The 27,234-nt window shown below is 45.4% G+C and overlaps 1 protein-coding gene across 2 annotated transcripts; it reads left to right on the forward strand.

The window, feature by feature from the left end:
* Nucleotides 1-1,426: 1,426 nt before the first annotated feature.
* Nucleotides 1,427-25,685, forward strand: NFILZ (NFIL3 like basic leucine zipper). Of its 2 annotated transcripts, XM_066358086.1 has the most exons (4): nucleotides 1,433-1,563; nucleotides 23,344-23,438; nucleotides 24,136-24,232; nucleotides 24,545-25,685. In XM_066358086.1, the coding sequence occupies exon 4, from the start codon at nucleotides 24,560-24,562 to the stop codon at nucleotides 25,427-25,429; it is 870 nt and encodes a 289-aa protein (XP_066214183.1). In that variant the 5' UTR covers nucleotides 1,433-1,563; nucleotides 23,344-23,438; nucleotides 24,136-24,232; nucleotides 24,545-24,559; the 3' UTR covers nucleotides 25,430-25,685. The 2 variants fall into 2 exon arrangements, with proteins under 2 accessions (XP_066214184.1, XP_066214183.1); XM_066358087.1 differs by lacking the exon at nucleotides 23,344-23,438 and having other exon boundaries at nucleotides 1,427-1,563.
* Nucleotides 25,686-27,234: the final 1,549 nt, after the last annotated feature.

The raw sequence follows: 27,234 nt of genomic DNA on the forward strand, positions 1-27,234 counted from the left end.
GAATGGATCATCGACCTGGAAAGTTGAGGTTGCCAGTTCGAGGCCCTGGGCTTGCCTGGTCAAGACACTACAACAAGCAAGCAATGAACAACTGAAGTGAACCAACTATGAGTTGATACTTCTCACTCTTACTGCCGTCTCTGTAAAATCAATAAATAAATCTTTAAAAAAAAAAAAAAAAAAGCACCCTGCCGGCAAGTATAAAAACCAATTCATACATGAACTGAATTTAAATAAAATCTTTAACATGAAACATTTATTTATTTATTTAATTTTTGGCTTTATTGAGCTGTAATTGAGAAATAAAATTGTAGGATATTTAAAGTATGCAAAACTTAGTTTTTTTAAATTGTTCCTTGCTTTAACATTAAAAAATAAATCAGGAAAATGAGATGTTTCATCAATAGTATGACTTACTTGCTCCGCAAATTGTATTATTTGCAAATATTTCAGTTTTATTAAATTTACATAGTTACTGAACAATTATTTACATAAATATTACATAAGGCATTAATCAAAACTTCATTATCTGAGTGTATTTTCTGGCCACTAATACTATTTGTTTGATAATTTATAATTATTCTTGAAGACGAATATAAAAATTTAGAAATATGTTAATGAACTGGGAAGGCCCCTGGAATGGCCATCTCTTTTGAATGAAACCAGGAAGGAGGGTGCAGTTTCATACGAGCCCACTAGGCGCTGCTATCCCCAAACCGAGGACACAACCCCACTGCAGGTGAGTTTTCCTCAAATAGGGACAAGCCTGGGATATGCATGCAGTGGGCCTCAGGGTCTTCCCCACCTCCAGACCCTGTCTATCTCCTGCAGTCTGTTCACCCCAGCACCACATGCGGGATTTTCCTATAAGCTTTGAAAACATCCCTCCACCTTCTTCCAGGGCTCCCCCGACCTATCCATGTTGATCCGTACCTGTGGGCCTTTGTGTGTGCCGTTCCCTCTGCATGGAGTGCCTGTCCTCTGTGTTTACTGATGTCCACTCAGAAAACTCACACTGTAGTTAGTCATTGACCCTACACTCCCCTGTGTGGACGTTACTTAATTCCTCTGTGCCCCAGATTCCTCTGATCAGCAGGCTGGACAGAGCTGTGAGCCAGGGCAAGGTATTAGACAATCTGAGAGGCAGCGCTGAGCCACAGAGGGTTTTGAGCAGAAACATGTCCTGACGTTTACAGAGAGAAAGGGTCCCTTTTCTTCTTCCCCACCCCTGTTCTTTCCAGAAGGGACTTGAGGGTTTGAATGAGAAGCTATAGCTTTGGCTAGCACAGACCCCCTCCTGGGGCTCCCTGTGCCTGGACCAGCCGCCTCTGTGCCCTCCTGGTGGGCTGTTTATCCCCGGTGACTCCCACCCCCTGAGTCTGGGCCAACCCACAGCACCTGCTCCCTGGCCAGACACCAGCCTGGGGGACAGCGCTGCAGGAAAAGCCATAACCAACCACTGTGGGCTGGGGTGTCACCTTTATGAAAGCGTGGTTTCTCCCTCTGCCACAGAGGAGTTGGAGGATGGACGGGCACAGAGGCTGACATGGCTCCCACATGAAGGTAGAGGCCCGGCTTAGCTGGCCAAGGGTCAGGGGTTGGGGACCCTCGGGAACCAGGCACCATACTACCTCCCCTGCCCATCTCAGCTTCTGTTTCTCTGACATGTCCCCTTCCTCTCTGGTACTGGCTTTGACTATTCACTCTCCCCACCTTCCAGCCTTGTCTCTCTGTCTCTCCCTCTCTGGGTCTCCAGTTCTGTCTGGGTTTCTTTCCATGTATCTCCTTTCCTTTGTGTCTCTCTTTGTCTCTGCCTGCTTCTGTCCCTGCTGTCCCATCTCAATTCTACTCTAAGATCAGTGGTTGGGGTGGGAGATACAGACTTCTCCCCCTTGACCTCCATCCCAAGTTTCTCCTCTTAGGTTCTGCTTCCTTTGAGAGAGAGAAGAAGGGGAGGTTGTTGCCCTGAGGGAGGAGTGGGGAAGGCTGGCTGGGCGGAGAGGTCCAGGTTCAGGCTCTATGGAGTCACCTGCGGGAGCATCCGGTTCCAGACCCCAGTGCTGACTTCCACTTTAGAAGCCACCCTCTCTCCAACACCCTCCCCCGTGCGACCCACCTTCTTCTCACTCCTCTCCTTGTTCTTTCCCATCTCCAGGGCTCCATCCTCCCCTCATGTCTGCATTTTCTGTGGGTGTTGTCCTCACAGTGGAACTCTGTTCTTCACATGGTGCAGCCACTGATGGCTGCCTTCTAGCCAGCTATTGTGTTGTCAACATTGATGGAATGAAAAACAAGGGCTTCATGCAACTTCAAAAAAAAAATCTAATAGTGTTGGTCCTTATGGGTGACTACACCCATTAGTGGATGGGTGTATATGGGGGGGACTAGTTGGGGATTGTGGTCTCAGAAGAGGGTGCTTAAGGAACAGGGAGAGTCTGGGTATTGTGTGCTCTTCTTGGGTCAGTCTCTAGGGTTTGTCACTGAGAAGCCACTGTGCTCCGTGACCTGTGCTGGTGAGGGTCCAGCTGCCACGAAGACCTGTGGTCCACCTGTTGTTGTAGGGTCTGACTGTTGTGGGGTCCAGTTATCGCAAAGGTTTGGGAGTGGTTGGGGTTCAGCATAACTGTGGTGAGGTTCAAGTGGCTGTGATGATGGGGGTGCGTGGTTGTTGAAGACAGTCAATGTGGTAGGTGTCCACTGGAGCCTGTCGTGTGTAGGGTTGTGGTTACTGGGTTAGTGGCCATCACTTCTCTCTCTCTCTCTCTCTCTCTCCTTCCTCTCCCTCTCTCCTTCTTTCTCTGTTTTTTTTCCCTGTCCATCTCCTTCTCTTCTCTCTATTTCTATCTCTATCTCTCTTTATGCCTCCATATTGAACTGTCATTCAACTGTTAACTGAGCAATTACTTTGTGCCTATCATCAGCTGCAGCAGGTACCTGAGGCTCTGGCCCTTCCTCAGATAGGAAGAGGAGGTGGAATACCTCCACCTACTCAAGGTAGGCACAATAGATAGGAATCACTGGTTTATGTGAAGCTGACAGGCTGAATGTTTGTCTCAGAGATCACCCCCTAAGCTAGAAAGATTTGTTTCCCAAAGTACAAGTCAAACATGAGGTTGAAGAGTTTGGGTGGGTGTAGAGACCCTCCCTCCAGGAGCAGAGAGGGTTATGGGCATTGAAAGAAGGGGGCCAGTCACTCAGATATTCAAGAGAGAGCCCATATTAGGAAGAGGGAATGGCCTGTGCAAAAGCCCTGGGGTAGGACTGTGCCTGATGTGGTGGGAAACATTGAGGAGGCCGATGTGGCTGGAATGGAATGAGATAGGGGGTGAGAGGCCAGTGGTGAGGGCACGGAAGTGGATGGTGGCAGGTTGTGCAAGGCCTTGTGGGCCATAGAGAAGATTTGGGCGCTTGGAGGAGATGGGAGCCACTGGGGCTGGATGCAGGTGAGGCTTTCTAGACGAGCCAGCCCATGCCCCAGACATGGCTACCAATACCATGCCCCCTCTCTTTTTATCCAATTTTTTACATCACCATAAAATGCACTCAACATAAAATTGCCAGCTTAACCTTTCTTTTCTTTTATTTATTTATTTTTGCCAGCTTAACCATTCTTTTTTCTTCTTTTTAAAAAATTTTAATTTATTAATTTTAATGCGGTGACATTGATAAATCAGGGTACATATTTTCAGAGAAAACATCTCCAGATTATTTTGACATTTGATTATGTTGCATACCCCTCACTCAAAGTCAAATAGTCTTCTGTCACCTTCTATCTGGTTTTCTTTGTGCCCCCCTCCCCTCCCCACACCCATTCCCACTCCTTCCTCCCTCTCGTCCCCCGGTTACCATCACATTCTTGTCCATGTCTCTGAGTCTCATTTTTATGTCCCATCTATGTATGAAATCATATAGTTCTTAGTTTTTTTTTCTGATTTACTTATTTCACTCAGTATAATGTTATCAAGCTCCATCCATGTTGTTGTAAATGATCTGATGTCATCATTTCTTATGGCTGAGTGGTATTCAATAGTATATATGTACCAAAGCTTTTTAATCCACTCGTCCACTGATGAACACTTGGGCTGTTTCCAGATCTTCGCTACTGTGAACAATGCTGCCATAAACATGGGGGTGCATTTCTCCTTTTGGAACAGTTCTACGGTGTTCTTAGGGTATATTCCTAAAAGTGGGATAGCTGGGTCAAAAGACAGTTCGATTTTCAATTTTTTGAGGAATCTCCATACTGTTTTCCACAGAGGCTGCACCAGTCTGCATTCCCACCAGCAGTGCAGGAGGGTTCCCTTTTCTCCACATCCTCGCCAGCACTTATTCTGTATTGTTTCATTGATGATCGCCATTCTGACTGGTGTGAGGTGATATCTCATTGTGGTTTTAATTTGCATTTCTCTAATGATTAGTGATGTTGAGCATTTTTTCATCTGCCTATTGGCCATCTGTATGTCCTCTTTGGAGAAGTGTCTATTTATTTCTTTTGCCCATTTTTTTTTTTCATTTTTCTGAAGCTGGAAACAGGGAGAGACAGTCAGACAGACTCCCGCATGCGCCCGACCGGGATCCACCCGGCACGCCCACCATGGGGCGATGCTCTGCCCACCAGGGGGCGATGCTCTGCCCATCCTGGGCGTCGCCATGTTGCGACCAGAGCCACTCTAGCGCCTGGGGCAGAGGCCAAGGAGCCATCCCCAGCGCCCGGGCCATCTTTGCTCCAATGGAGCCTCAGCTGCGGGAGGGGAAGAGAGAGACAGAGAGGAAAGTGCGGCGGAGGGGTGGAGAAGCAAATGGGCGCTTCTCCTGTGTGCCCTGGCCGGGAATCGAACCCGGGTCCTCCGCACGCTAGGCTGACGCTCTACCGCTGAGCCAACCGGCCAGGGCTCTTTTGCCCATTTTTTGATTGGATTGTTTGTCTTCCTGGTGTTGAGATTTACAAGTTCTTTATAAATTTTGGTTATTAACCCCTTATCAGATGTACTGTCAAATATGTTCTCCCGTTGTTTAGTTTGTCTTTTTATTCTGTTCTTATTGTCTTTAGCTGTGCAAACAGCTTAACCATTTTTAAGTGTCCAGTCCTGTGTCATTATGTACATTCTCATTGTTGTGCAGCCATCCCCACCATCCACCCCGCAAACTATTTTCATCTTCCCAAACTGAAGCTCTGTCCTCATCAAACACTAACTCCCCATCCCCACCCCTAGCCCCTAGCACTCACCATTCAACTTTCTGTTTCTATGACTCGGACTCCTCCATAGAGACCTTCTATAAGAGGAATCACACAGTATTTTTCCTTTTGTGTCTGCTTTATTTTATTTAGCTTAATGTCCTCAAGGTTCATCCATGTTGTAGCAGCTGTCAGAATTTCCTTCCTTATTAAGGCTGAGTAATATCCCGTTGTGCGGATGGGCACATCATGTTTATTCATTTATCGGTCAAAAGTCACTTGTATTGAGTCTGCATTTTAGCTACTGTGAATCATGTTGCTATGAACACAGGTGCACAAATAGGTGTATAAGACCTGCTTTCAGATCTTCGGGACATAACACAGAAGTGGAGTTGCTGGATCATACAGTAGCTCTATTTTTTAATGTTTCTAGTTTTGCCAGACTTTTCCACAGCGGTACACCATTTTATATTCCCACCAGCAATTCATCAGGATTTTAATTTCTCCGTGTCCTCACCAGCACTTGTTATTTTCCAGGTGTGTTTTTGTTTGTTTGTTTGTGTGTTTGTTTTTATAGCAGCCATTACCATGTTGTGGGACTGTATTTCTTTATAATTTTGAGTTGCGTTTCCCTAATGGTTAGTGATGGTGAGCATATTTTTGTGTGCTTACTAGCCAGTCATATATCTTCTGGGCAGAAATGTCTATTCAGGTTGTTTTCCCATTTTTAAATCACACTGATTATTTTTGTTGTTGAGTTTTAGAGGTTCTCAATATATTCTGGATGTTAATTCTTTGCCAGATATAGAATTTGCATATATTTTCTCCCATTCTGTGGGTTGCTTTTTGACTTTCTGGATAGTGTCTTTTGATTGCACCCCTCTTTTTACAGCTAAACAGTGACAGCTGGGTCAGGGTGAGATCTAGCCTGCGGGTCCAAGGTTAACAACCACCACCATTTCTGTCCAAGTGGCTGCTGGGGCCAGGTCTACCTGGGCAGCACATTCTTATAAATCAGACTGGGATGTGGGCACTTCCCCTAGAGCAGGGTGTCTCTACCACACGCTATTAGTACTTGGGGCTGGATAACCCCACATCCTGTGCAAAGGAGGCGCTGAGTGGCATCCCTGGCCTGATCCATGAGATGCCATTAGCATCCTACTATCCTTGTGACAACCAAATATGCCTACAGACATTGACCATTGTTCCCTGAGTTTAGAACCACTGCCCTAAATCTTTGGCGGGAATGGAAGTCTTCCTAAGGATATTGGGGGGCAGGCTCTACAAAGAGGGATCGAGGACCCTGTGTGCCACCTCAGGTGAGCAAGCCTCAGCCTACTCACCTGTATATTGGGGACCTAAAAGTGATGGCAGGGCCCAGTGCCCTCACTCATTGTACAGGGTTTAGGAAGCACCTATTATGAGCCAGCCCTGGGGTGCGGATAACTGGGGAGAAGAAACACAGGCCTGGCCTCATGGGAGAAAGGGAGATATTAGTCAGTTGATTACAGGACTGAACATAAATTACAGGGTCATAAACGCTGAGAAGCAAAAAACCAGGTGCTCAGTCAGCAGAGAGTAGGGCCCCTCATCTCTCCTGGAGGTCAGAGAGGGCCTCTTAGAGAAGTTACAACCGAAAGATGAGAACGAGGGAACTAGGGGAGGTGAGGAAGAGTGGTCCAGGCAGCAGGACTGCACGTGCAAGGGCTCTGTGGTGAGTCTGGGCACTCAGAAGGCAGGAGTGCTTGAGGCATGGAGGAGACCAGCTCCATCTAGATTGTGCAGGGCCTCATGGGTGGGGCGAGGGAACGTGGTCTTGATATGTTAGGGTTTTAAGCTGGAAATTGGCATAATCTGCAGGGCAAAGATCCCTCCAGCAGATAGTGTAGATAAAGTGCTTAGCACAAGCAGAGCCGGGCACCCAGAGACAGTTCTTATGACGCAATGGGTTTTTTGGGGACCCAAAAAATTTACAGGGTCCAGTCTCTGCTTGGTGACATTTTGGGGAACCATGTGTATTCAGGGTTTGGGTTGGGGGCTGGGAAGGTGGGATGTACCCACTCTGAGTGCAGTTTCAGAGGCAGAGGAAGGACAGCCACCCCCGGGGTGGGGGCAGGGCTCCCAGGGCCAGAAGCCGCTTCTCTCAGTGCTCCCCTGGGCCCATTTCACAGGAGGGAGACTGAGGGCCTGGGCTCCATGGCACTGAGAACTGAGCCAGCAGCTGCATCCAGGTTTCCAAATACCTTTGGGACCCGCCGCATTTCTAACCTTATCTCAGGGCTTGAGGGGATGGGCTCTGGGGTCCACAGACCAGGTTTCACACTCACCCATGGCCAGCTGCGTGACCCTGGGCCAGACACTGCACCTCTCTGAGCCTCTGTGGCAGAAAGAGGAGATTCTGCATCTCAGGAAAGTTGTGATAATTTAACAACATTGTTTGTTCACAGTTATCATTCACTAAACCAATAGTTATTAAGCACCTACTGTGTGCCAGGTGCTGTTCTGTGTACTGATGGGGACCTCAGGGGCTGGTGTTCTACAGGCAGGGACAGACACTAAGCCACTCCCTCAGTCAGTAACTAAAGAGTAAGGGAGTGGTAAGTGCCCTGAATAAACACAAAACAGGAGAAGAAGGGCAGAGATAAAATAGGGCTGTGGGTGTGGGTGGTGTTTAGCCTCTGCATCAACAGGCCTGCAGAGGTGAGACCTGACCAAGGTGAGAGCTGGGACACAGTGAGGGCTGGGCCAGGTGAACATCTCGAAGAACAGAATTCCTGGCAGAGGAAAGAGCCTATGCAAAGGTCCTGAGGCAGCACTGTGCCTGGTATGTTATGGGAACATGTGACTGGAAAAGAGTGAGTGAGAGGAAGCACAGCCCTGAGGCTAGATGCAGGACTGAGACAGCATGTAGGGCCCAATGGGCCTGGATGGGGTCTGGGCACCTGTAGGTGGGCGTGAGGACTCAGGTGCTTGGAAGAGAAACCCTCCAGCTAGGGGATGAGCAGGAGCAGGGATTGGTGGGGTCCAGGCCTTATCTGGAAATGGGTCACCTCTGAGCCTCCTTCCCTTAGAAGAGTGTAATGACTGGGGACAGGTGCTTGAATTCCTTCCTGTGACACCACCTCTGAGCTGGGTCAGGGGCCTCACGCTTCTGCCCGGCATCCTGCTTGACCACCGAGAATCAGAGGATCCTCTTATATCAGGGGATTGTTCTGGTTTGGGCTGGAGAGTGGGGGAGGTTGAACAGTAGGAACACGTCTGGCTAGGGGCCAAGGGCTTAAGGTTCCCAAGGTGAATTTTATTCCACATGAGTGTCAGGAGGTGAATTTCCATCGAACTGACACTCATAAATGACGTGGTCCTCCCATCAGATCAGACCCTGTGAACCCCAGGGCTTCCCTCAAGTTCACACAGTTCAGAACAAACCACTTACTACACTTTGGGACCAAGCATGTACGTGGGTTATTTACCAGTAGGCACCAGCCTTGTGGAACCCATTTGACAGTTGAAAAGACTGAGGTTTAGAGAACAGTAGGCACTTGTCAATCACAGAATCTCATTGAAACAGCAGGGATTGACTTGTGGTGGCACAGTGGATAAAGCGTCGACCTGGAAATGCTGAGGTTGCCGGTTCGAAACCCTGGGCTTGCCTGGTCAAGGCACATATGGGAGTTGATGCTTCCAGCTCCTCCCCCCTGTCTCTCTCTCTCTCTCTCTCTCTCTCTCTCTCTCTCTCTGTCTCTCCATCTCTCTCTCCTCTCTAAAATGAATAAATAAAATAAAAATTAAAAAAAAAAAAAAGAGAGAAAGAGAAAATTTTGGCCCTGGCCGGTTGGCTCAGCAGTAGATCGTTGGCCTGGCGTGCGGGAGTCCCAGGTTCAATTCCCGGCCAGGGCACTCAGGAGAAGCGCCCATCTGCTTCTCCACCCCTCCCCCTCTCCTTCCTCTCTGTCTCTCTCTTCCCCTCCTGCAGCCGAGGCTCCATTGGAGCAAAGATGGCCCGGGCGCTGGGGATGGCTCTGTGGCCTCTGCCTCAGCCGCTAGAATGGCTCTGGATGCAACAGAGCGACGCCCCAGATGGGCAGAACATCGCCCTCTGGTGGGAATGCCGGGTGAATCCCGGTCGGACGCATGCAGGAGTCTGTCTGACTGCCTCCCTGTTTCCAGCTTCGGAAAAATGAAAAAAGAAAAAAAAAAAAAAAAAAGAAACAGCAGGGATTGCTAGCACCAAATGCCCTGCTAGCCGGCTCCCACCAGTTCCTCTTATCAGCCTGTTCCTGGCTCTGGGGACTCCGGCAGGGCTTGTGGTCTGGACACCAAAGTACCACTGGCTTCCGGCTGCTCATGGGCCCCAGGAAGAAGCGAAGTTGGGTGGAGGGGGGGGGGGGCTGCCATGGTCCCAGAGTGCTTTGCACTTTCCCCTTGAAATCTGAGTTCTCTCGAGGGTTCTCAGATTCAGAGATTGGTTTCGCTGAGGCTTTTATGAAGCAGGGGCTCACTCAGAGTGAGAGTGCAGGGCCCCGAGGCTCCGCCCGGTTCCCCGAACCTGGTGAGAGTGTAGCCCCTTGAGATTCCGCTGCACTTCCAAGGAAGGGGCTGGGCTGCCTGGGGCCGTGGGAACAGAACCCACTGGTCCCTGTCCTCAGGAGGAAGGCTTCTCAGAGGAGAGCCACTTGTAACAGCCTGGGGACAAGGGGGCCTTCTGCAACTTGGGCCCCTGAGTCTGGGCAGGGAGGGGTGGGGTGTCAGAGAGGGATCTAGGGAAGAAGTTTCTGATCCTTTCAACACCCCACACTTCTCTCCCTCCCCCCATTCACACAACCATGTGATGGTAGCTCATTACCACTCAAGAGAGCCTTGTTAGATTAGTTAGCTGTTAGCTGGAATTCTTAGAAAATCCTTTCAGATGTTGGCCCCAAACTGCACCTCCATTCACTTCTCTGTGATCCTGGCTTAGCCTTCTGGAACCACACAGACCACAACCCCTCTTATAAACATTCCACTCCTCCTGTATTTATTAAGTACCTATTCTAGAAATGTGTGGACATGGAGATGCAGACCTAGAGTGATCACCAAGGTGCAGCACCACAGGGTGCTGGGAGCTCATAAAACACTTCCTGTCTAGGGGAAAGGAGTCAATCTGGTGAGCTTCTTCTAAGGCAGTGGTCCCCAACCCCCCCGGGCCGTGGACCGGTACTGGTACATGGGCCATTTGGTACTGGTCCGCAGAGAAAGAATAAATAACTTACATTATTTCCATTTCATTTATATTTAAGTTTGAATGATGTTTTATTTTTTAAAAATGACCAGATTCCCTCTGTTACATCCGTCTAAGACTCACTCTTGATGCTTGTCTTGGTCACGTGATACATTTATCCATCCCACTCTAAAGGCTGGTCCGTGAAAATATTTTCTGACATTAAACTGGTCCGTGGCCCAAAAAAGGTTGGGGACCACTGGTCTAGGGGATAACATATCTGCTATGTCCTGAAGGAAGAATTGGCCAGAAATGAGATGATGAAAGAGAAGAATGAATGGTTCAGGCAAAAACAGTACCATGAAAAGGTGAGAAAATATCTCTTCAACCAACAGAAGAGGTTCTAATTGGCTTGAATGGTGTTTTTTTGTTGTTGTTATGGGTTTTTTTTTTGTATTTTTCTGAAGTTGGAAACGGGAAGGTAGTCAGACAGACTCCCATATGCGCCTGACCGGGATCCACCCGGCATGCCCACCAGGGGGCGATGCTCTGCCCATCTGGGGCATTGCTCTGTTGCAACCAGAGCCATTCTAGCGCCTGGGGCAGAGGCCACAGAGCCATCCTCAGCGCCCAGGCCAACTTTGCTCCAATGGAGCTTTGGCTGTGGGAAGGGAAGAGAGAGACAGAGAGGAAGGAGAGGGGGAGGGGTGGAGAAGCAAATAGGCGCTTCTCCTGTGTGCCCTGGCCAGGAATCGAACCTGGGACTCCTGCACGCCAGGCCGATGCTCTACCACTGAGCCAACCGGCCAGGGCTTGAATGGTGTGTTTGATGTGGGATATTGGAGCTGCTGAGGTCAGAACAGAGAGGTGCCTGAAGCAGTGATTGAGGTGGGAGGGAACTGACACCTTCATTTCTCAAACAGGTATGAGTCCAACTTTATTTCATGTCGCCTGTCTGCTTTTTCAAGGAAGCAATTTACACCTTCACTTCTAGCTACAAAAGTGCCCGTCTTACCACATCCTTGTCAGCACTAAGTTTTATAATTTTTAAAATCTTTGCCAATTTCATCCAGAAATAAAAACACAGTATCTCATTGTGTATATGACAATAAGTAAGTACAGTGTGTCCGTAAAGTCATGGTGCACTTTTGACCGGTCACAGGAAAGCAACAAAAGACAATAGAAATGTGAAAACTGTACCAAACAAAAGGAAAACCCTCCCAGTTTCTGTAGGATGATGTGGCAGCATGTGCGCATGCGCAGATAATGACATAACACCATGTATACAGCAGAGCAGCCCACAGCCGTGCCAGTCGAGATGTGGACAGTACAGAGGAAAGTTCAATGTGTTCTGTGGCTTGCTAAATTGGAATCCATGACCAAAGTGCAATGTGAATATCGATGCGTTTATAACGACGCACCACCACATAGGAATAACATTACTCGGTGGGATAAGCAGTTGAAGGAAACCGGCAGTTTGGTGGAGAAACCCTGTTCTGGTAGGACATCAGTCAGTGATGAGTCTGTAGAGGCTATATGGATAGCTACCTAAGGAGCCCTAAAAAATCTGTGCGTGAGCCCACATCGAACTGCACTGAATAGGTATGAAACTGGGAGAGTTTTCCTTTTATTTGGTGCAGATTTCACATTTCTATCATCTTTTGTTGCTTTCCTGTGACTGGTCAAAAGTGCACCATGACTTTAGGGACACACTGTATTTCTCTGGTAAGGGATGGGGTGAACAATATTTTCAGATATGCATTGGCCACACAAATGCACCTCTTTCCTGGGAATGTTAGAAAGTCTTGCCAGACCAGGTGGTGGCGCAGTGGATAGAGCGTTGGACTGGGATGTGGAAGACCCAGGTTCGAGACCTCGAGGTTGCCAGCTTGAGCACGGGCTCATCTGACTTGAGCAAAAAGCTCACCAGCCTGGACCCAAGGTCAGTGGCTTGAGCAAGGGGTTACTCGGTCTGCTGAAGGCCCACAGTCAAGGCACATATGAGAAAGCAATCAATGAACAACTAAGGTGTCACAACAAAAAACTGATGATTAATGCTTCTCATCTCTCTTCATTCCTGTCTGTCTGTCCCTATCTATCCCTCTCTCTGTCCCTGTAAAAAAAAAAAAAAGTGTTACACCCAGTAGTGAGTTTATGGTCATTTCTAGTTCCCTTTTTAGCATGAAACAAATAGAAAGATTGTAGGTTGCCCTTTGGCCACATGGGTGGGGAATCTGTGAGGCAACCTATTCACTCTCTTTTTATTAAATTTAAATTTTCATTTTTTTCAATTACACTTGACATTCAATGTTATATTACTATCAAATGTCCAATATAGTGGTTAGACATTTATATAACTTACAAAATATTCCCCTCAATAAGTCTAGTCCCCACCTGGCATCATGCATAGTTACTATAATATTGTTAACTATACTTATTATGCTGTACTTCACATCCTCAAAATTATTTTGTAACTGCCGATTTATACTTCTTAATGCTGTCACTTCTTTTACCCACTCTCCCTCCCCACTCCCACTTTGCAACCATCACTTTGTTCTGTGTATCTGAGTCTGTTTCTGTTTTCTTTGTTTGTTCATTTTGTTTCTTGATTCCATAGATAAGTGAAATTATATATTTGTCTTTTTCTGACTTATTTCACTTAGCGTAATACCCTCTAGGTCCATCCACGTTGTTGGAAATGGTAATATTTCATTACTTTTTGTGACTAAGTTATATTTTATTATATATATGTACTACATCTTCTTTATTCAGTCATCTAGTTTGATAGACATTTAGGTTTCTTCTCTATCTGAGCTGTTGTAAATAATGCTGCCATGGGCCCTGGCCGGTTGGCTCAGCGGTAGAGCGTCGGCCTGGCGTGCGGGGGACCCGGGCTCGATTCCCGGCCAGGGCACATAGGAGAAGTGCCCATTTGCTTCTCCACACACCCCCCCCTTCCTCTCTGTCTCTCTCTTCCCCTCCCGCAGCGAGGCTCCATTGGAGCAAAGCCTGGGCGCTGGGGATGGCTCCTTGGCCTCTGCCCCAGGCGCTAGAGTGGCTCTGGTCGCGGCAAAGCGACGCCCCGGAAGGGCAGAGCATCGCCCCCTGGTGGGCAGAGCATTGCCCCTGGTGGGCGTGCCGGGTGGATCCTGGTCGGGCGCATGCGGGAGTCTGTCTGACTGTCTTCCCGTTTCCAGCTTCAGAAAAATACAAAAAAATAATAATAATAAAATAATGCTGCCATGTACATAGGAATGCTATGTCTTTTTGAATTAGTGTTTTGAATTTCTTAGGATATATACCCAGAAGTGGAAATGCTGGGTCATAAGGCAGTTCCATTTTTAATTTTTTGAGGAAACTCCATACTGCTTTCCACAGTGGCTACACCAATCTGTATACCAACCCGCAGTGGGCAAGGGTCCCCTTTTCTATAAATCCTCACAAACATTTGTTAGTTAATTTACTGATGATAGCCATTCTGACAGATGCGAGGTGATAGTTCATTGTGGGTGTAATTTGCATTTCTCTGATGATTAGTGATGCTGAGCATCTTTTCATATGTCTGTTTGCCATCTGTATGACCTCTTTGGAAAGTCTCTGTTCAAGTCCTCTGCCTGTTTTTAAATTGGATTGTTTGTGGGTTTGTTTTTTGCTTTCCGGAGTCCTGTGGGGGGGGTGTGTTTTAATTTGTATGAGTTCTTTATAAATTTTGAATCCAAACCCCTTATCAAATAAATCATTGGGTATACCTTCTCCCAATTGCTAGGTTGTCTTTTCATTTTGTTGATGGTTTCCTTTACTGTACAGAAACTCTTTAATGTAATCTCATTTGTTTGTTTGTTTTTTGTTGTGTTTTTTTACCTGAGGAAATATATCCAATAAATATTACTAAGATCAATGTCAAATTGTTTTCTTCTAGAAGTTTTATGTTTTAGGGACTTAAATTTAATTCTTTAATGCATTTTGAGTTTATTTTCGTATTTTTTGCATGTATTTGTCCACCTTTCCCAACCTCATTTATTAAAAAGACTATCTTTACCTCATTGTATATTCTTGCCTCCTTTGTCATCGATTAATTGACCATCTAAATGTGGGTTTATTTCTGAGCTCTCAATTGCTTTCCATTTATCTATGTGTCTATTTTTATACCAGCTAGTACCATACTGTTTTGATTACTACAGCCTTGTAGTATAGTTTGATATCAAGTAGTGTGATACCTTCAAATTTGTTCTTCCTTCTCAATATTGCTGTTGCTATTTGGGGTCTTTTGTGGTTCCATGTAAGTTTTAGGATTATTTTTTTCCAAATCTGTGAAAAACGCCATTGGCATATTGATGGGGATTGTAACAAATTTATAGATTGCTTTTGGTACTATGCAATTTTAACAATATTAATTTTTCCTATCCATGAGTATGGTATATGCTTCCATTTATTTGTATTTTCTTTAATTTCTTTCTCCAATGTCTTATAATTTTTGAAATACAGTTCTTTTACCTCCTTGTTTAAATTTATTCCTTGTTATTTTCTTTTTATTTGTTTTTTAAAGCTATTTTATTTCTTTCCCCCCCCAAAGGACAGAGAAAGAGGGAGAGAGAGAAAGAGAGAGGAAGGGAGAGAAATAAAAAGCATCAACTTACAGTTGTGTCACTTTAATTTTTTGCTGATTGCTTCTCATACGTGGCTTGACCAGGGGGCTTACACGAAGCCAGTGACCCCTTGCTCAAGGCAGTGATCTTGGGCTCAAGCCAATGACCTTAAGCTTCAACCTTGAGACTTTGAGCTCAAGCCAGCAACCATGGGATCATTTTGATGATCTCACACACAAGTTGGCAACCCTGCACTCAAACTGGTGAGCCTGTGCTCAAACTGGAGAGCCTCCATTCAAGCTGGCAACCTCAGGGTTTCAAACCTGGGACTTCAGTGTTTTGTCACTGCACCACCAGCAGTCAGGCTTTTTGGTATTTTTTTATTCAATTAAATGGGATTGTTTGCTTTTTAATATTTTTCAATTACAGTTTACATTTAATATTCTTTTGTATTAGTTTCAGGTATACAACATAGTGGTGAGACAATCATACACTTTACAAAGTGTTCCCCTGTAATTTGTAGTAACCACCTGGCATTATACATAGTTATTACAATATTAATGACTATATGTCCTATGCTGCACTATACATTCCCATGACTAGTTTGTAACTGCCAATCTGCACTTCTTAATCTCTTCACCCTCTTCACCCAGTCGTCAATCCTCCTCTCCTATAGCAACCATCAGTCTGTTCTATGCATTTACAAGTCTGTTTCCATTTCGGTTAATTTACATTGATTCCACATTTAAGTGAGATCATGTAGTATTTGTTTTTCTCTGACTGACTTATTTCATTAAGCATAAGTCATCAATGCTGTCATAAATTGTAAAATTTTATTCTTTTTTATGATCTAGTAATATTTCATTGTATGTATGTACCACAGTATTTTATCCATTCATCTATTTTAAGTTGCTTCCATTTATTGGCTTTTGTAAATAATGCTGCAATAAATATAAATGTGCATATATCTTTTCCATTTAGTGTTTTGGATTTCTTCAGGTAAACACTCAGAAATGAAATAACTGTGTCATAAGATGTTTTTTCAAATTTTTTGAGGAACTTCCATTCTGTTTTCCACTGTAGCTACACCAATTTACATTTCCACCAACAGTGCCTGAAGGTTCCCATTTTTTCCACATCTTTGACAACACTTGTAGTTTGTTAATTTATTGATGATAGCTAATCTGATAATGTGAGGTGATATCTCATTGGGGTTTTTAATTTACATTTCTCTGGTGATTAGTGACGCTGAGCATCTTTTCATATGTCGAATGGCCATCTGGGATTTTCTTTCTTTTTTGATAGTTTGTCATTGGTGTATAAAAATGCAACTGAGTTCTGAATATTAATTTTGTATCCTGCTACTTTACTGAATTCTTTGACCATTCTAATAGTTTTATTTGGTGGACTTTTTAGGAATCTCTTTATATAGGATCACATTGTTAACAAACAATGATAATATACTCTTCCTTTGCCATTTAAATGCCTTTAATTTCTTTTTCTTGTCTGGCTGCTGTGGCTAATACTTCCAATTGTATGTTCAATAAAAATGATGAAAATGGACATTCTTGTGCCTGATCTTAAGGAAAATGCGTTTAGCTTTTCTTGGTTAAGAGTGATGTTAGCTGTAGGTCTGCTACATATGGCCTTTATTATTTTGAGGTATGTTCTCTCTATTCCCATTTGCTGAGAATTTTTTATTATAAATTGGTGCTGGATTTTGTCAAAAGTTCTTTCTGCATCTATTGATATGATCATATGATTTTCATTTTTCTTTTTATGTGATGTATTTCATTAATTGATTTGTGGATATTGAACTAACCTTGTATCCCAGGAATAAATCCTACTTGGTCATGGTATATAATATTTTTAATGTATTGCTGAATTCTGTTTGCTCATATTTTGTTGAGAATCTTAGCATCTGTGTTCCTTAGGGATCTTGGCTTTTGTGTAGTGATTTTATCTGGTTTTGGAATTAAAATAACATTGGCCATGTTGGCTTCAAAATATGAGCTTGATGGGCTCTTCCCTCCTCCTGAACCTTTAGGAATAATTTGAGAAGGATAGTTGTTAGTTTTTCTTTGAATATTTGATAAAATTCACCTCTGAAGACATTTCTTTCAGGACTTTTGTTTGTTGGGAGTTTCTTTGATTACTGCTTTGGTTTTGTCAGTTATAATTTGCTCTGATTTTCTGTTTCTTTTTGATTCAGTTTTGAAAGAATGTGTTTCTAGGAATTTCTCTATTCAAAATTGTTCAACTTCTTGGTATATAATTGTTTGTAATATTTTCTTTTTTTTTTTTTTGTATTTTTTTTTTTTCTGAAGCTGGAAACGGGGAGAGACAGTCAGACAGACTCCCGCATGCGCCCGACCGGGATACACCCGGCACGCCCACCAGGGGCAACGCTCTGCCCACCAGGGGGCGATGCTCTGCCCCTCCAGGGCATCGCTCTGCCGCGACCAGAGCCACTCTAGCGCCTGGGGCAGAGGCCACAGAGCCATCCCCAGCGCCCGGGCCATCTTTGCTCCAATGGAGCCTTGGCTGCAGGAGGGGAAGAGAGAGACAGAGAGGAAGGAGGGGGGATGGAGAAGCAAATGGGCGCTTCTCCTATGTGCCCTGGCCGGGAATCGAACCCGGGACCCCCGCACACCAGGCCGACGCTCTACCGCTGAGCCAACCGGCCAGGGCCAATATTTTCTTATAATCTTTTTTTTATTACTGTGGTGTCAGTTGTTACTTTTCATTTCTCATTTTATATATTTGGTTCCTCTCTCTCTCTCTCTCTCTCTCTCTCTTTTTTTTTTTTTTTTTTTTGATGAGTCTGGCTAAGGCTTTATCGATCTTTTTTTTAATCTTTTCAAAGAACCAGCTCTTGGTTTCATTGATTCTTTGTATTTTTTAATTCTATTTTATTTATTTCCACTCTGATCTGTATTATTTTCTTTCTTCTACTCCCTTTGAGCTTTGATTGTTTTTATTTTTCTGGTTTCCTTAGGTGTAAGGTTATATCTCTTGTTTGAGATTTGTTTGTTTCTTGAGGTAGGCCTGTGTTGCTATGAATTTCTCTCTCGTAACTGCTTTCACTGTGTCCTATAGGTCGTTGTGTTTTCATTTTCTTTTATCTCAAGGTAGCTTTTTATTTCTTCCTTGATCTATTGTTAACCCACTAGTTGTTTAACGGCATGTTAGTTAGCCTACATGTGTTTGTGTGTTTTTCAGGTTCTTCATTTTTTGTCATTGATTTCTGGTTTCATACATGTGGTTAGAGAAAATGCTTGACATAATTTAAATCTTCTTAAATTCATTAAGACTTGTTTTGTGGTCTAAAAGGTCATTATTCTTGTAAAATGTTTCATGTGCACTTGTTAAAAATGTATATTCTGCTGCTTCGGGGTGAAATGCTTTAAAAATAACAATTAATGTGTTTGTTCTAATGTGTCACTTATAGCCACTGCTTCTTTGTTGATTTTCTGTCTGGCAGATCTATCCATTGATGTCAATGGGGTGTTAAAATTTTCTACTATGCCTGTATTACCACCAATTTCTCCCTTTATGTCCATCAATATTTGGTTTATATATTTAGATGTTAATGTTGGGTGCATAAATGTTTACAAGAATTATATCCTCCTGTTGGATTGATTTTGTTATCATTATGAAATGTCCTTTTTTGTCTCATTTTATAGCCTTTGTTTTAAAATCTAAGTATTTCCAGCCAGCTTTCCTTTTCTTTTCATTTATATAAAATGTCTTTTTCCATCCCTTTACTTGTAGTCTGTGTGTCTTTTGATCTGAAGTGGGTAGACAACATATGTATGGGTGTTGTTTTTATTATTTATTCAGCTACCCTATGTCTATCTATTAGAGCATTTAATCCATTTTCATTTAAAGTGATTATTGATAGGTACATAGTCACTGCCATTTTATCATTTATATCTGTGTTCTTCCCCCCCTTCTTCCTCTTAAAGAAGTCCCTTTAACATTTTTTATAATACTGATTTGGTGGTGATGAAGTCCTTTAGCTTTTTATTGTCTCAGAAGCTCTTTATTTCTCCTGCAGTTTTAAATGATAGCTTTTATGTGTAGAATAGACTTGGTTGTGGGTCCTTGCTTTTCATTACTTTGAGTGTTTTATGCCAATCCCTTCTGACCTGCAAAGTTTCTGTTGAGAAACCAGTTGATGGTCTTATAGGAGCTTCCTATAGGTAACTAACTGCCTTTCTCTTGCTGCTTTTAAGATTCTCCCGTTGGCCTTTTAATTATTATGTATCCTGATGTGGGCCTCTTTGGGTTCATACTGTTTTACCCACTTTATTTTGATTCATTGTTTTTCTTAACATTTTTTTCTATCCTTTCAAAGTTTTAAATATCTCTCTTTTTCATTTGTGACTGAGTTGCCAAATTATTAGTTTTGTTCCCATCTGGGGGTTCTTTGGCTCAAACTAGAGGATTTGCTGGGCTTCCAGGAAGGTGTTCCATGTGAGACCACCTGGATTTGCCTGATCTGTTGTACACACAATTTAATATTTAATTCTCAAAACATTTGCATGTGATGGGGACCCTTGAGCCTGTTTTATAGATGAGAAATCTGAGCCTTAGAGATGTTAGGTCACCCATTCAGCATCCATGGCTAATATTGGCCATTTCACTCAGTCAACTCTTCTGACATCAAGATTCTGTTTAATATGGAGGAAAAGGCTGGTCATTTTTTCATATCCATTGTCCCAACCTGGCCAGGCAGGAAATGGAAGCTCTATTCCTCATTAGGGAAGATCTTTGAAGTCCAGCTCAGCAGCAACCTTATAACATGAGGAAAGAAAGGGAAATAGGTCAAAGAGAAGAGGAGTCCTCCAGGCTCATCACCTGAGTTAGAAATCAGTTCTTGGCTTTTAAAACCTGGGCTCCGTGTTCTGGGTCTATCTCTGCCATTAAAATCCCATATGACTTTGGTAAGTCCCTTCCCAGATCTGGGTCTTGGTTTCCCCTCTACTAGTCAACCCATCACTTGAGTTTTGTAGCAACTATATTTTTCATATCTTAGTTTTAACTAGTTATCATTTAAATCTAAGTGATTTTGTTTTAGAGCCTCCTGTTTTTATTCTATGGCTATTACTTCATCCTTTATATTTTTGAGTAATCTATTTTTGTACTAGATTTTAAAATTGCATGATACTCTCTATTTCCTCTGATATAAATCTTCAGGTTGGGGAGTTTGTGGGAGTTTCATGAAGAGGTTGTGAATTTTTCATCTCTTCACGATTCTTCTGAGTCTGTGCTCTTGACCTCACATATTAGGTGGCACTGTACTTCCATGGGTGGGGCACCCTTGCCATTGGGCACCTCTGCTTTGGTTTCTGGTTCAAGTTAACATTTTTCTGTCACTTCTTAGTATTTGGGGAGGACTGGGACAGTTTCAATGGGTACTTGGTTTGACATCTTCAAAGGAAATCCAGTTTCATCATCTGTAAACTGATACTGTTGTGTTCGGTGGTCTCTGAGGGTTCTCACAGATATTCTCAACACAGACAACCACAGGAGTCTGGCCACAGATGTCTAGTAGGAGAAGGTTCTAACACCACCACTAATTTAAAAAATAGCTGTGTGGGCCATTTACTATTATTATGCACTGTCTCTTAACACATCTAATCTTATTTATTCTTTATGTATCCAAAAGAGTAGGTGCTACTATTATCCTTATCTTACAGATGAGATCTTGGAAGTTCATTGAGGTGACCTGACTCGTGCTAGGAAGTAAAATTTGAACCCATTTAAAGCAGAATTAAGCTCTTAACTCTGTTCACCTACTGCATCGTCCCAGCGGCTTGGGCGCTCATCTCAGCCCTGATCCAGTATTAGCTGTGCAATTTCTGGAATCCTTTTATCCGCTATGGACACCGAACTCTACCACTCAAAGGTGCTAAACAAACTCAAAATTGTGTCCTCAGTGGAAGAAGTAGAAAAAGTGGGAAGGTTTAACCTGGTGTGTTAGAAAAAGTGTTAGTTCTAGAGCACGTGGAATCTGGCTGCGCTGACTCAGGCAAATTACTTGACTTCTCGGAGCCTCAGTTTATGGTGAGTGCAAAGGATAACATTGCTTGTGCCCACATAGGAGCACCATAAACATCACTACATTCCCTGGAAGAAGCAGACTAGGATAGTGATGGGAGAATATGAACATAAGTACACCAAGTCCCCAAAGGGTTTTCAGGGCAAAAAGGAGGAGATGTCTTCCATGGACACAAAAAGAGAATGAATTCCAACACAGTAAGATTTCGTGAAATTGGATATTAGCTCCATTCCAGGAAAGCTTTCTTGACCTTGACAGCTTACCCCAGCCTCACAGGGGCTCACTTTAGAGTGAATGAGCTCTCTATCACTCAAGGGAACCAAGTAGAGCTTTGATTGCCATTGGTCAGGGAAACTGCAGACACTGGTTGGGCTGATGGGGCTGAGCTTGACTGGGCCTCTCTGGGGGAGACCCTTTATCTGCCTCCTCATCCCCCACTGGCCATTTCACAAGGTGTGCTCTCTGTCTCACCACCCCATTAGCTCTTCCTCTGTGACCACAGGAAGGCCCAGCCCAGCCCTCACTGCATCTTCTTTAAATAAACTCAGGCAACTAAGCTATCTGCTTCCCCATCTCCCCGTGGAGGTGTGGGAGGAGGTGGTTAGGAGGACCTCAGACCAAGCCACAGAGAGGAGGGACTTGCCAGAGAGACTGAGCCTGTCCCTCCTCTATCTGACCATCAACCCATGCCTGGACTTCTCCCTCAAGTATCTGCTTGTTTTGACTTGGCCTTACAATAACCTGTACTGTGTCTCCCTCTCTTTCCAGCCCAGCTGGCCTCAGCTTTAGTTATCTCTGGGTCTGCCTGCCACCCTTACCCTCTCTTCCAGAGCCAGGTTGGTGCCTTCTGCACACAGGCCCCAGGCCCTGGCATGTGCCTTTGACTTTCACGCTGGTGCACATCAACTCCTGGGCTCTGGTCAACACATCTGAAGTTGGGGTGGCAGTCAGTACCTTGTCTGATGGCTCCCAGGACATGGCCAGGCAAGCAGCAAGAACTATTGTAGCTATGGGACAAGGAACCCTGAGTGAGAGCCACCTGGGGACTTGTCTTGGTTGGGGTTCAGATAAGCTGTCTGGGTGGTGGAAGACCCAGCCTCAACATTTTTGGGGAGAGAGAGGACCCATTAAAGTTTATGGTACCCCACTCTCAGGGCCCTACCCCTTGAGCATTATTCATCTGTTCATTCACTCATATTTCACTCATTCTTGATTCAAATACTCATGCATTCATTAGTTTCTTCCAAAAAACATTCATGCACTCACTCACTCACTGGTTTGTCTAAAAAAATATTCATGCAGTATCTTCCTCACTTGTTTAGAGATGGGTGTGAATTGAGCATTGCTTTTAAAAATCTAAGCAATTTACACTTTTATATGCATACTACAGAATGTTGGGGAATGGGTGTTGCCAGGCTTGGGCACTGGATTCCCTTCCATAACTAGGAAGTTTTTTTTGGGGGGGGGGTGCGGTGAGGCATCCCAGGCATGGGTACTGTTTTCCATGTGGCAACGTTATTTATTTTACATTCCCACAGACAGTTCACAAGTGTTCGAACAGGTAGACAAACAGGAATGGAGAGAGATGAGAAGCATCAACTCTTAGCTGCGGCATTTTAGTTGTTCATTGGTTGCTTCTCATATGTGCCTTGACCAAGGGGTTTCAGCCAATTTAGCGACCCCTTGCTCAAGCCAGCGACCTTGGGCTCAAGCCAGCAGCCTTGGACTTCAAGCCAGTGACCTTTGGGCTCCAGTCAGTGACCATGGGGTCATGTCTATGATCCTATCTCAAGCCAGTGACCCTGCACTCATGCTGGCAAACCTGCACTCAAGCCAGATGAGCCCATACTCAAGCCCGTGACCTCAGGGTTTCGAATCTAGGTCCTCAACATCCCAAGTTGAAACTTTACTGTGCCACCACCTGGTCAGACTATCTTCTGATTTTTTTTATAGTAGCCATCAGAATTGGTAAGAGGTAGTATCTCATTGCAGTTTTGAATTACATTTCCCTAATGATTAGTGGTGTTGAACATTTTTTTATTGTGCTTACTGGCCACATGTATATCTTCTTTGGTGAAATGTCTCATCAAATCTTATGCTCACTTTTGATTCAATTTTTTGTTGATGTGGTTGAATTATAGGATTTTTCTATATATTTTAGATGTTAATTCTTTATCAAACATGTGATTTGCAAATATTTTCTCCTATTCTGTAGGTTGCCTTTTTACTTTGTGAATAGTATCTTTGATGTACAAAGTTTTTAAATTTTCATGATGTCAAATGTGTCTGTTTTTCTTTCTTTTTTCCCCCCCTATAGGCACAATATTATTGCTTTAAAAAATGAATCTCTCTCGCCTGACCAGGCGGTGCCGCAGTGGATAGAGCATCGGACTGGGATGCGGAAGGACCCAGGTTTGAGACCCCAGGGTTGCCAGCTTGAGTGCAGGCTCATCTGGCTTGAGCAAAAAAAAAAAAAAAGCAGCTCACTAGCATAAACCCAAAGTCACTGGCTCAAGTAGGGGGTTACTCAGTCTGCTGAGGGCTCGCGGTCATGGCACATATGAGAAAGCAATCAATGAACAACTATGGTGTTGCAACAAAAAACTGATGAGTGATGCTTCTCGTCTCTCTCCATTCCTGTCTGTCTGTCTCTATTTATCCCTCTATCTGACTCTCTCTCTGTCCCTGTAAAAAAATAATAATAATAAAATAAAAAATGAATCTCTCAAGTGAGTGAATAGAAATTTTGATAGATGGATGAATGAGTAGGTGGAAGACAGATAAATCATTCTACCATCAGATGGGGGATGGATGGATATTTGATGAGTGTATGGATAAATAAACAAGATGGTGAATGGGAGGATAAATGGCTTAATGGTGAGTTAGGGAAGTTGGTAGACGGATAGATACAGGTATGGTTGAGTGAGTGGATGGGTAAATGGATGGCCTTATGAACACATGAGTAGGTGGATGGATGGGTAGGGGTAAAACTGGCCACAGATACAGATGTTAATGTACAACTTGAGCATAGTTTTGATGAGTTGGGGATAATTTTCTGATCCCGACTTGACTCAAATGAACCCTATGGATATATATTCTCTCTTTCTAGGTTCAATCTTTCTTCTATTCACTCCTGAGCCTCCAAGAATGTCACCCTGGAGCTCAGATTGAACTGAGCTGTTGGTTGTCCTCTGACCTTCCCAGAGGTAAGAACCTTGGGGAAGGAGCCTGCATCCTCCCAAGGATACAGTGCCCAGCCGGCCCTCCGGGATGACTTTGGTAGCCTTTCCCAGCCGAGTGGCCTCTCTCCGGTGGCCTCTCCCACGTCTCTATCAGGCATCAAATCATCCCAGCAGCTTCCCATTCTTTCCAATACACCCCTTTCTGCCCCCACCCTGGTCTCCGGACCAATTCCCACTCCATCTCTACCCCCTCCCCCACTGGGGAGGGTGGGGGTAAATTAGAGTGAAAGGTCATCCTGGTCAGCCTCCTGCCATGACCTCTTTCCTGTTCCTTAGGTCCCCCAGGCAGCCATGGATGTGGGTCTCTTGGACCTGCCAGATGCACCCCAGGGTCTCAGCAAGACCCGGCAGGGAGTGCAGGGCAGGGGCCCGGTCTTGCGTCGGCAGCGGGAGTTCCTACCGGAAGAGAAGAAAGACACGGTTTACTGGGAGAAACGCAGGAAGAACAACGAGGCCGCCAAGAGATCCCGGGAGAAGCGGCGTCTCAATGACGAGGCCCTGGAGTGCAGGCTGGCTGCCCTGCTCCAGGAGAACACTCTGCTCCGGGCTGAGCTGAGAGCGCTCAGGCATCACTTCGGCCTTCTGCCCCCTACTGGTGGCACGCGGAGCCTGCCCTTGCAGGCTGTACTGTGGACGTCCCCCTGGACTGGAGGCCACCTCCCTGGGGCTGGACAACTCCCTTCTCTGCCTGGCTCCCATGGCTGCCTCTTGAGGCCGTGTATCCTGGACACCGGGGTTCCGGGATGCCAGGGCTGCCAAGCGGCTCACAGGTGGACTGGCCTGGCCACTTCCTCCAGGTTCCCCCAGGACCCTGCTCCCCCTGACTCCAACAGAATGGACATGGCCATGCAAGCTGCCCTCCCAGCCACCTTCTTCAACTGTCACATCCTGGGTGGGCACGGGGGACCCAGGCCTGAGGTCAGGCCCTGCTGGGGGCTATGGTCTTCTGTGCCCACTGGTTGCCAGGCCTCAGGGCCTTCAGATTTGTTGCTGAAGCCCACTGCTGAGCCCATAGGGTTGCCTCCCAGGGTAGCCTGCCCTGTCCCAGGGAACCATCCCAAGAGTCCGGCTCAGTCCTCCCTGCCCCATAAACTGCGCATCAAGTCTCAAACTTCTGGCAGAGTGCTTGGAGGCTGTGAGGCTGACCAGGGACCCCTCTGAGGACTATCCCTGGGCGGGGCTGGGTTTGCAAGGGGCGGTTGGAGCTGAGCATGGGCTTATCTGAGGGGATGAGTAGTTTGGCCTTGACCCAGTTCCCAGTACTGGACAAAGCCTGTGAGAAGTGGGGGAAGAGGGGGCTGACTGGTGAAGGTGGTCCACTTCTCAATAACCAAGCCTCTAGAAGGAGGGTATAGGGTGTCAACTTGCATCATACCATTGTTCTCATCCTGCTTAAAACATGTCCTTTGGGTAGTCACTTTTCCCTCCCTCCCTCCCTCCCTCCCTCCCTCCCTCCCTCCCTCCCTCCCTCCTTTCCTTCCTTCCTTCCTTCCTTCCTTCCTTCCTTCCTTCCTTCCTTCCTTCCTTCCTTCCTTCCTTCCTTCCTTCCTTCCTTCCTTTCGCTTTCTCCTATCCATCATCCATCCATCCATCCATCCATCCATCCATCCATCCATCCATCCATCTCTTCTTCCATTCATTTAATCACTTTCTTGTGCTCATTTGTTTATCATTTATTCATTAACTCATTCTCTTATTCAGTTACAATTCACTTGTACCCATCACCCACCCACTTATGATCTTTGTGCTCTTCCCTCTGTGCTCAGCTTAGTGACAAGTAGGGAGACACCTTCCCGGCTTTGAGGCTTCTTGTTCTGGGAGTGATGATGGTTTGGGGACAGATATACTCAGGGCCATGCTGAAGGAGGTAGGAGCAGCTCAGGATGTCTGAATTCTCTTATCTTGATATTCCCTTGAGGGCTTGATTACCTGACTAGTTTGGGGATCAAACTTACCTAGTCCAGATGGCTTCCTCTGTGTCTTGGGTCAGGACTGTGAATCACTGGAAGAGGTCAGCAATATCTGAGGGGGTCAGTTTCCTTTCTCTCCTCAACTGCTCACTGCCCCTCGACTGCCTAGCACACACACTCTCAGCTGGAGGGGATAACAGACCACTCAGCAGGAAAGGACTCCCAGGGACCCCAGAAACCTAGAGCTCATCAAAGCCTTCTCCCTACTCAGCTTCTCACTAAGGCTCCTCCCAATAAATAAATAAATAAATAAATAAATAAATAAATAAATAAATAAATAAGGGGAGAGCTGTGGGGTGTCCTCTAGCTGATGCAGTTGCTGAACACTGGATACTCCTGGCCAGCTGGGTCACTGGGCCATAGTTGCTCTCCCTACCAAGCTCCAGCCGAGGTAGTTCTCAGCCACCACAGTTTTATCACAGTCACAAATGTATGTAGCCAAATAGCTCTGCTCCTGCGTTCAGGGAGCTCTGCATGTCACTGCCCAGCTTTCCTCTGTTGGCCCACCATTTGTTCTGGTCCTTCAATGGTGCTCAGCCCTGGGCACAGGTGGGTGGGAGGCCCCCTGTGCCCTGCCTTCCCCCCCTCCCTCCACCTTTAGGCTTGGCTTGGAGCCTCACATCTCCCAAGAGTGTCCTGGGGAGGCAGGAAGAAGGGCTGCCTGGAAGAGGTGACTCTGGACTGTCTCTCCCCAGCCAGCCCCCACAGCTGGGAGGGGATAGACTTAGGATGCAGAAGAGCCAACCCTCAACACTAAGATGCCACACAGTCATGGCTGACCCTTCAGGGGCCTTTAGTGCATCTCTGACTCTGACTGAGGGAGGTTAAAACATCCTAAAGGGAGAGAGATGATGTCGTGGGTGCAGCTGTGTAGCATCTTGAGCTGGGAGATGTGGGTGGTTTGGTGCTTTCTTTAGGTGATGTCCCTCAGCCAGTGTGGCCAAGGTGTCCAAGACATTTGGACTGGCACACCCACATGCCATGGACTCAGGGGAG

Source organism: Saccopteryx leptura, unplaced genomic scaffold, assembly GCF_036850995.1.
Source record: "Saccopteryx leptura isolate mSacLep1 unplaced genomic scaffold, mSacLep1_pri_phased_curated manual_scaffold_41, whole genome shotgun sequence".
Lineage (NCBI taxonomy): Eukaryota > Metazoa > Chordata > Mammalia > Chiroptera > Emballonuridae > Saccopteryx > Saccopteryx leptura.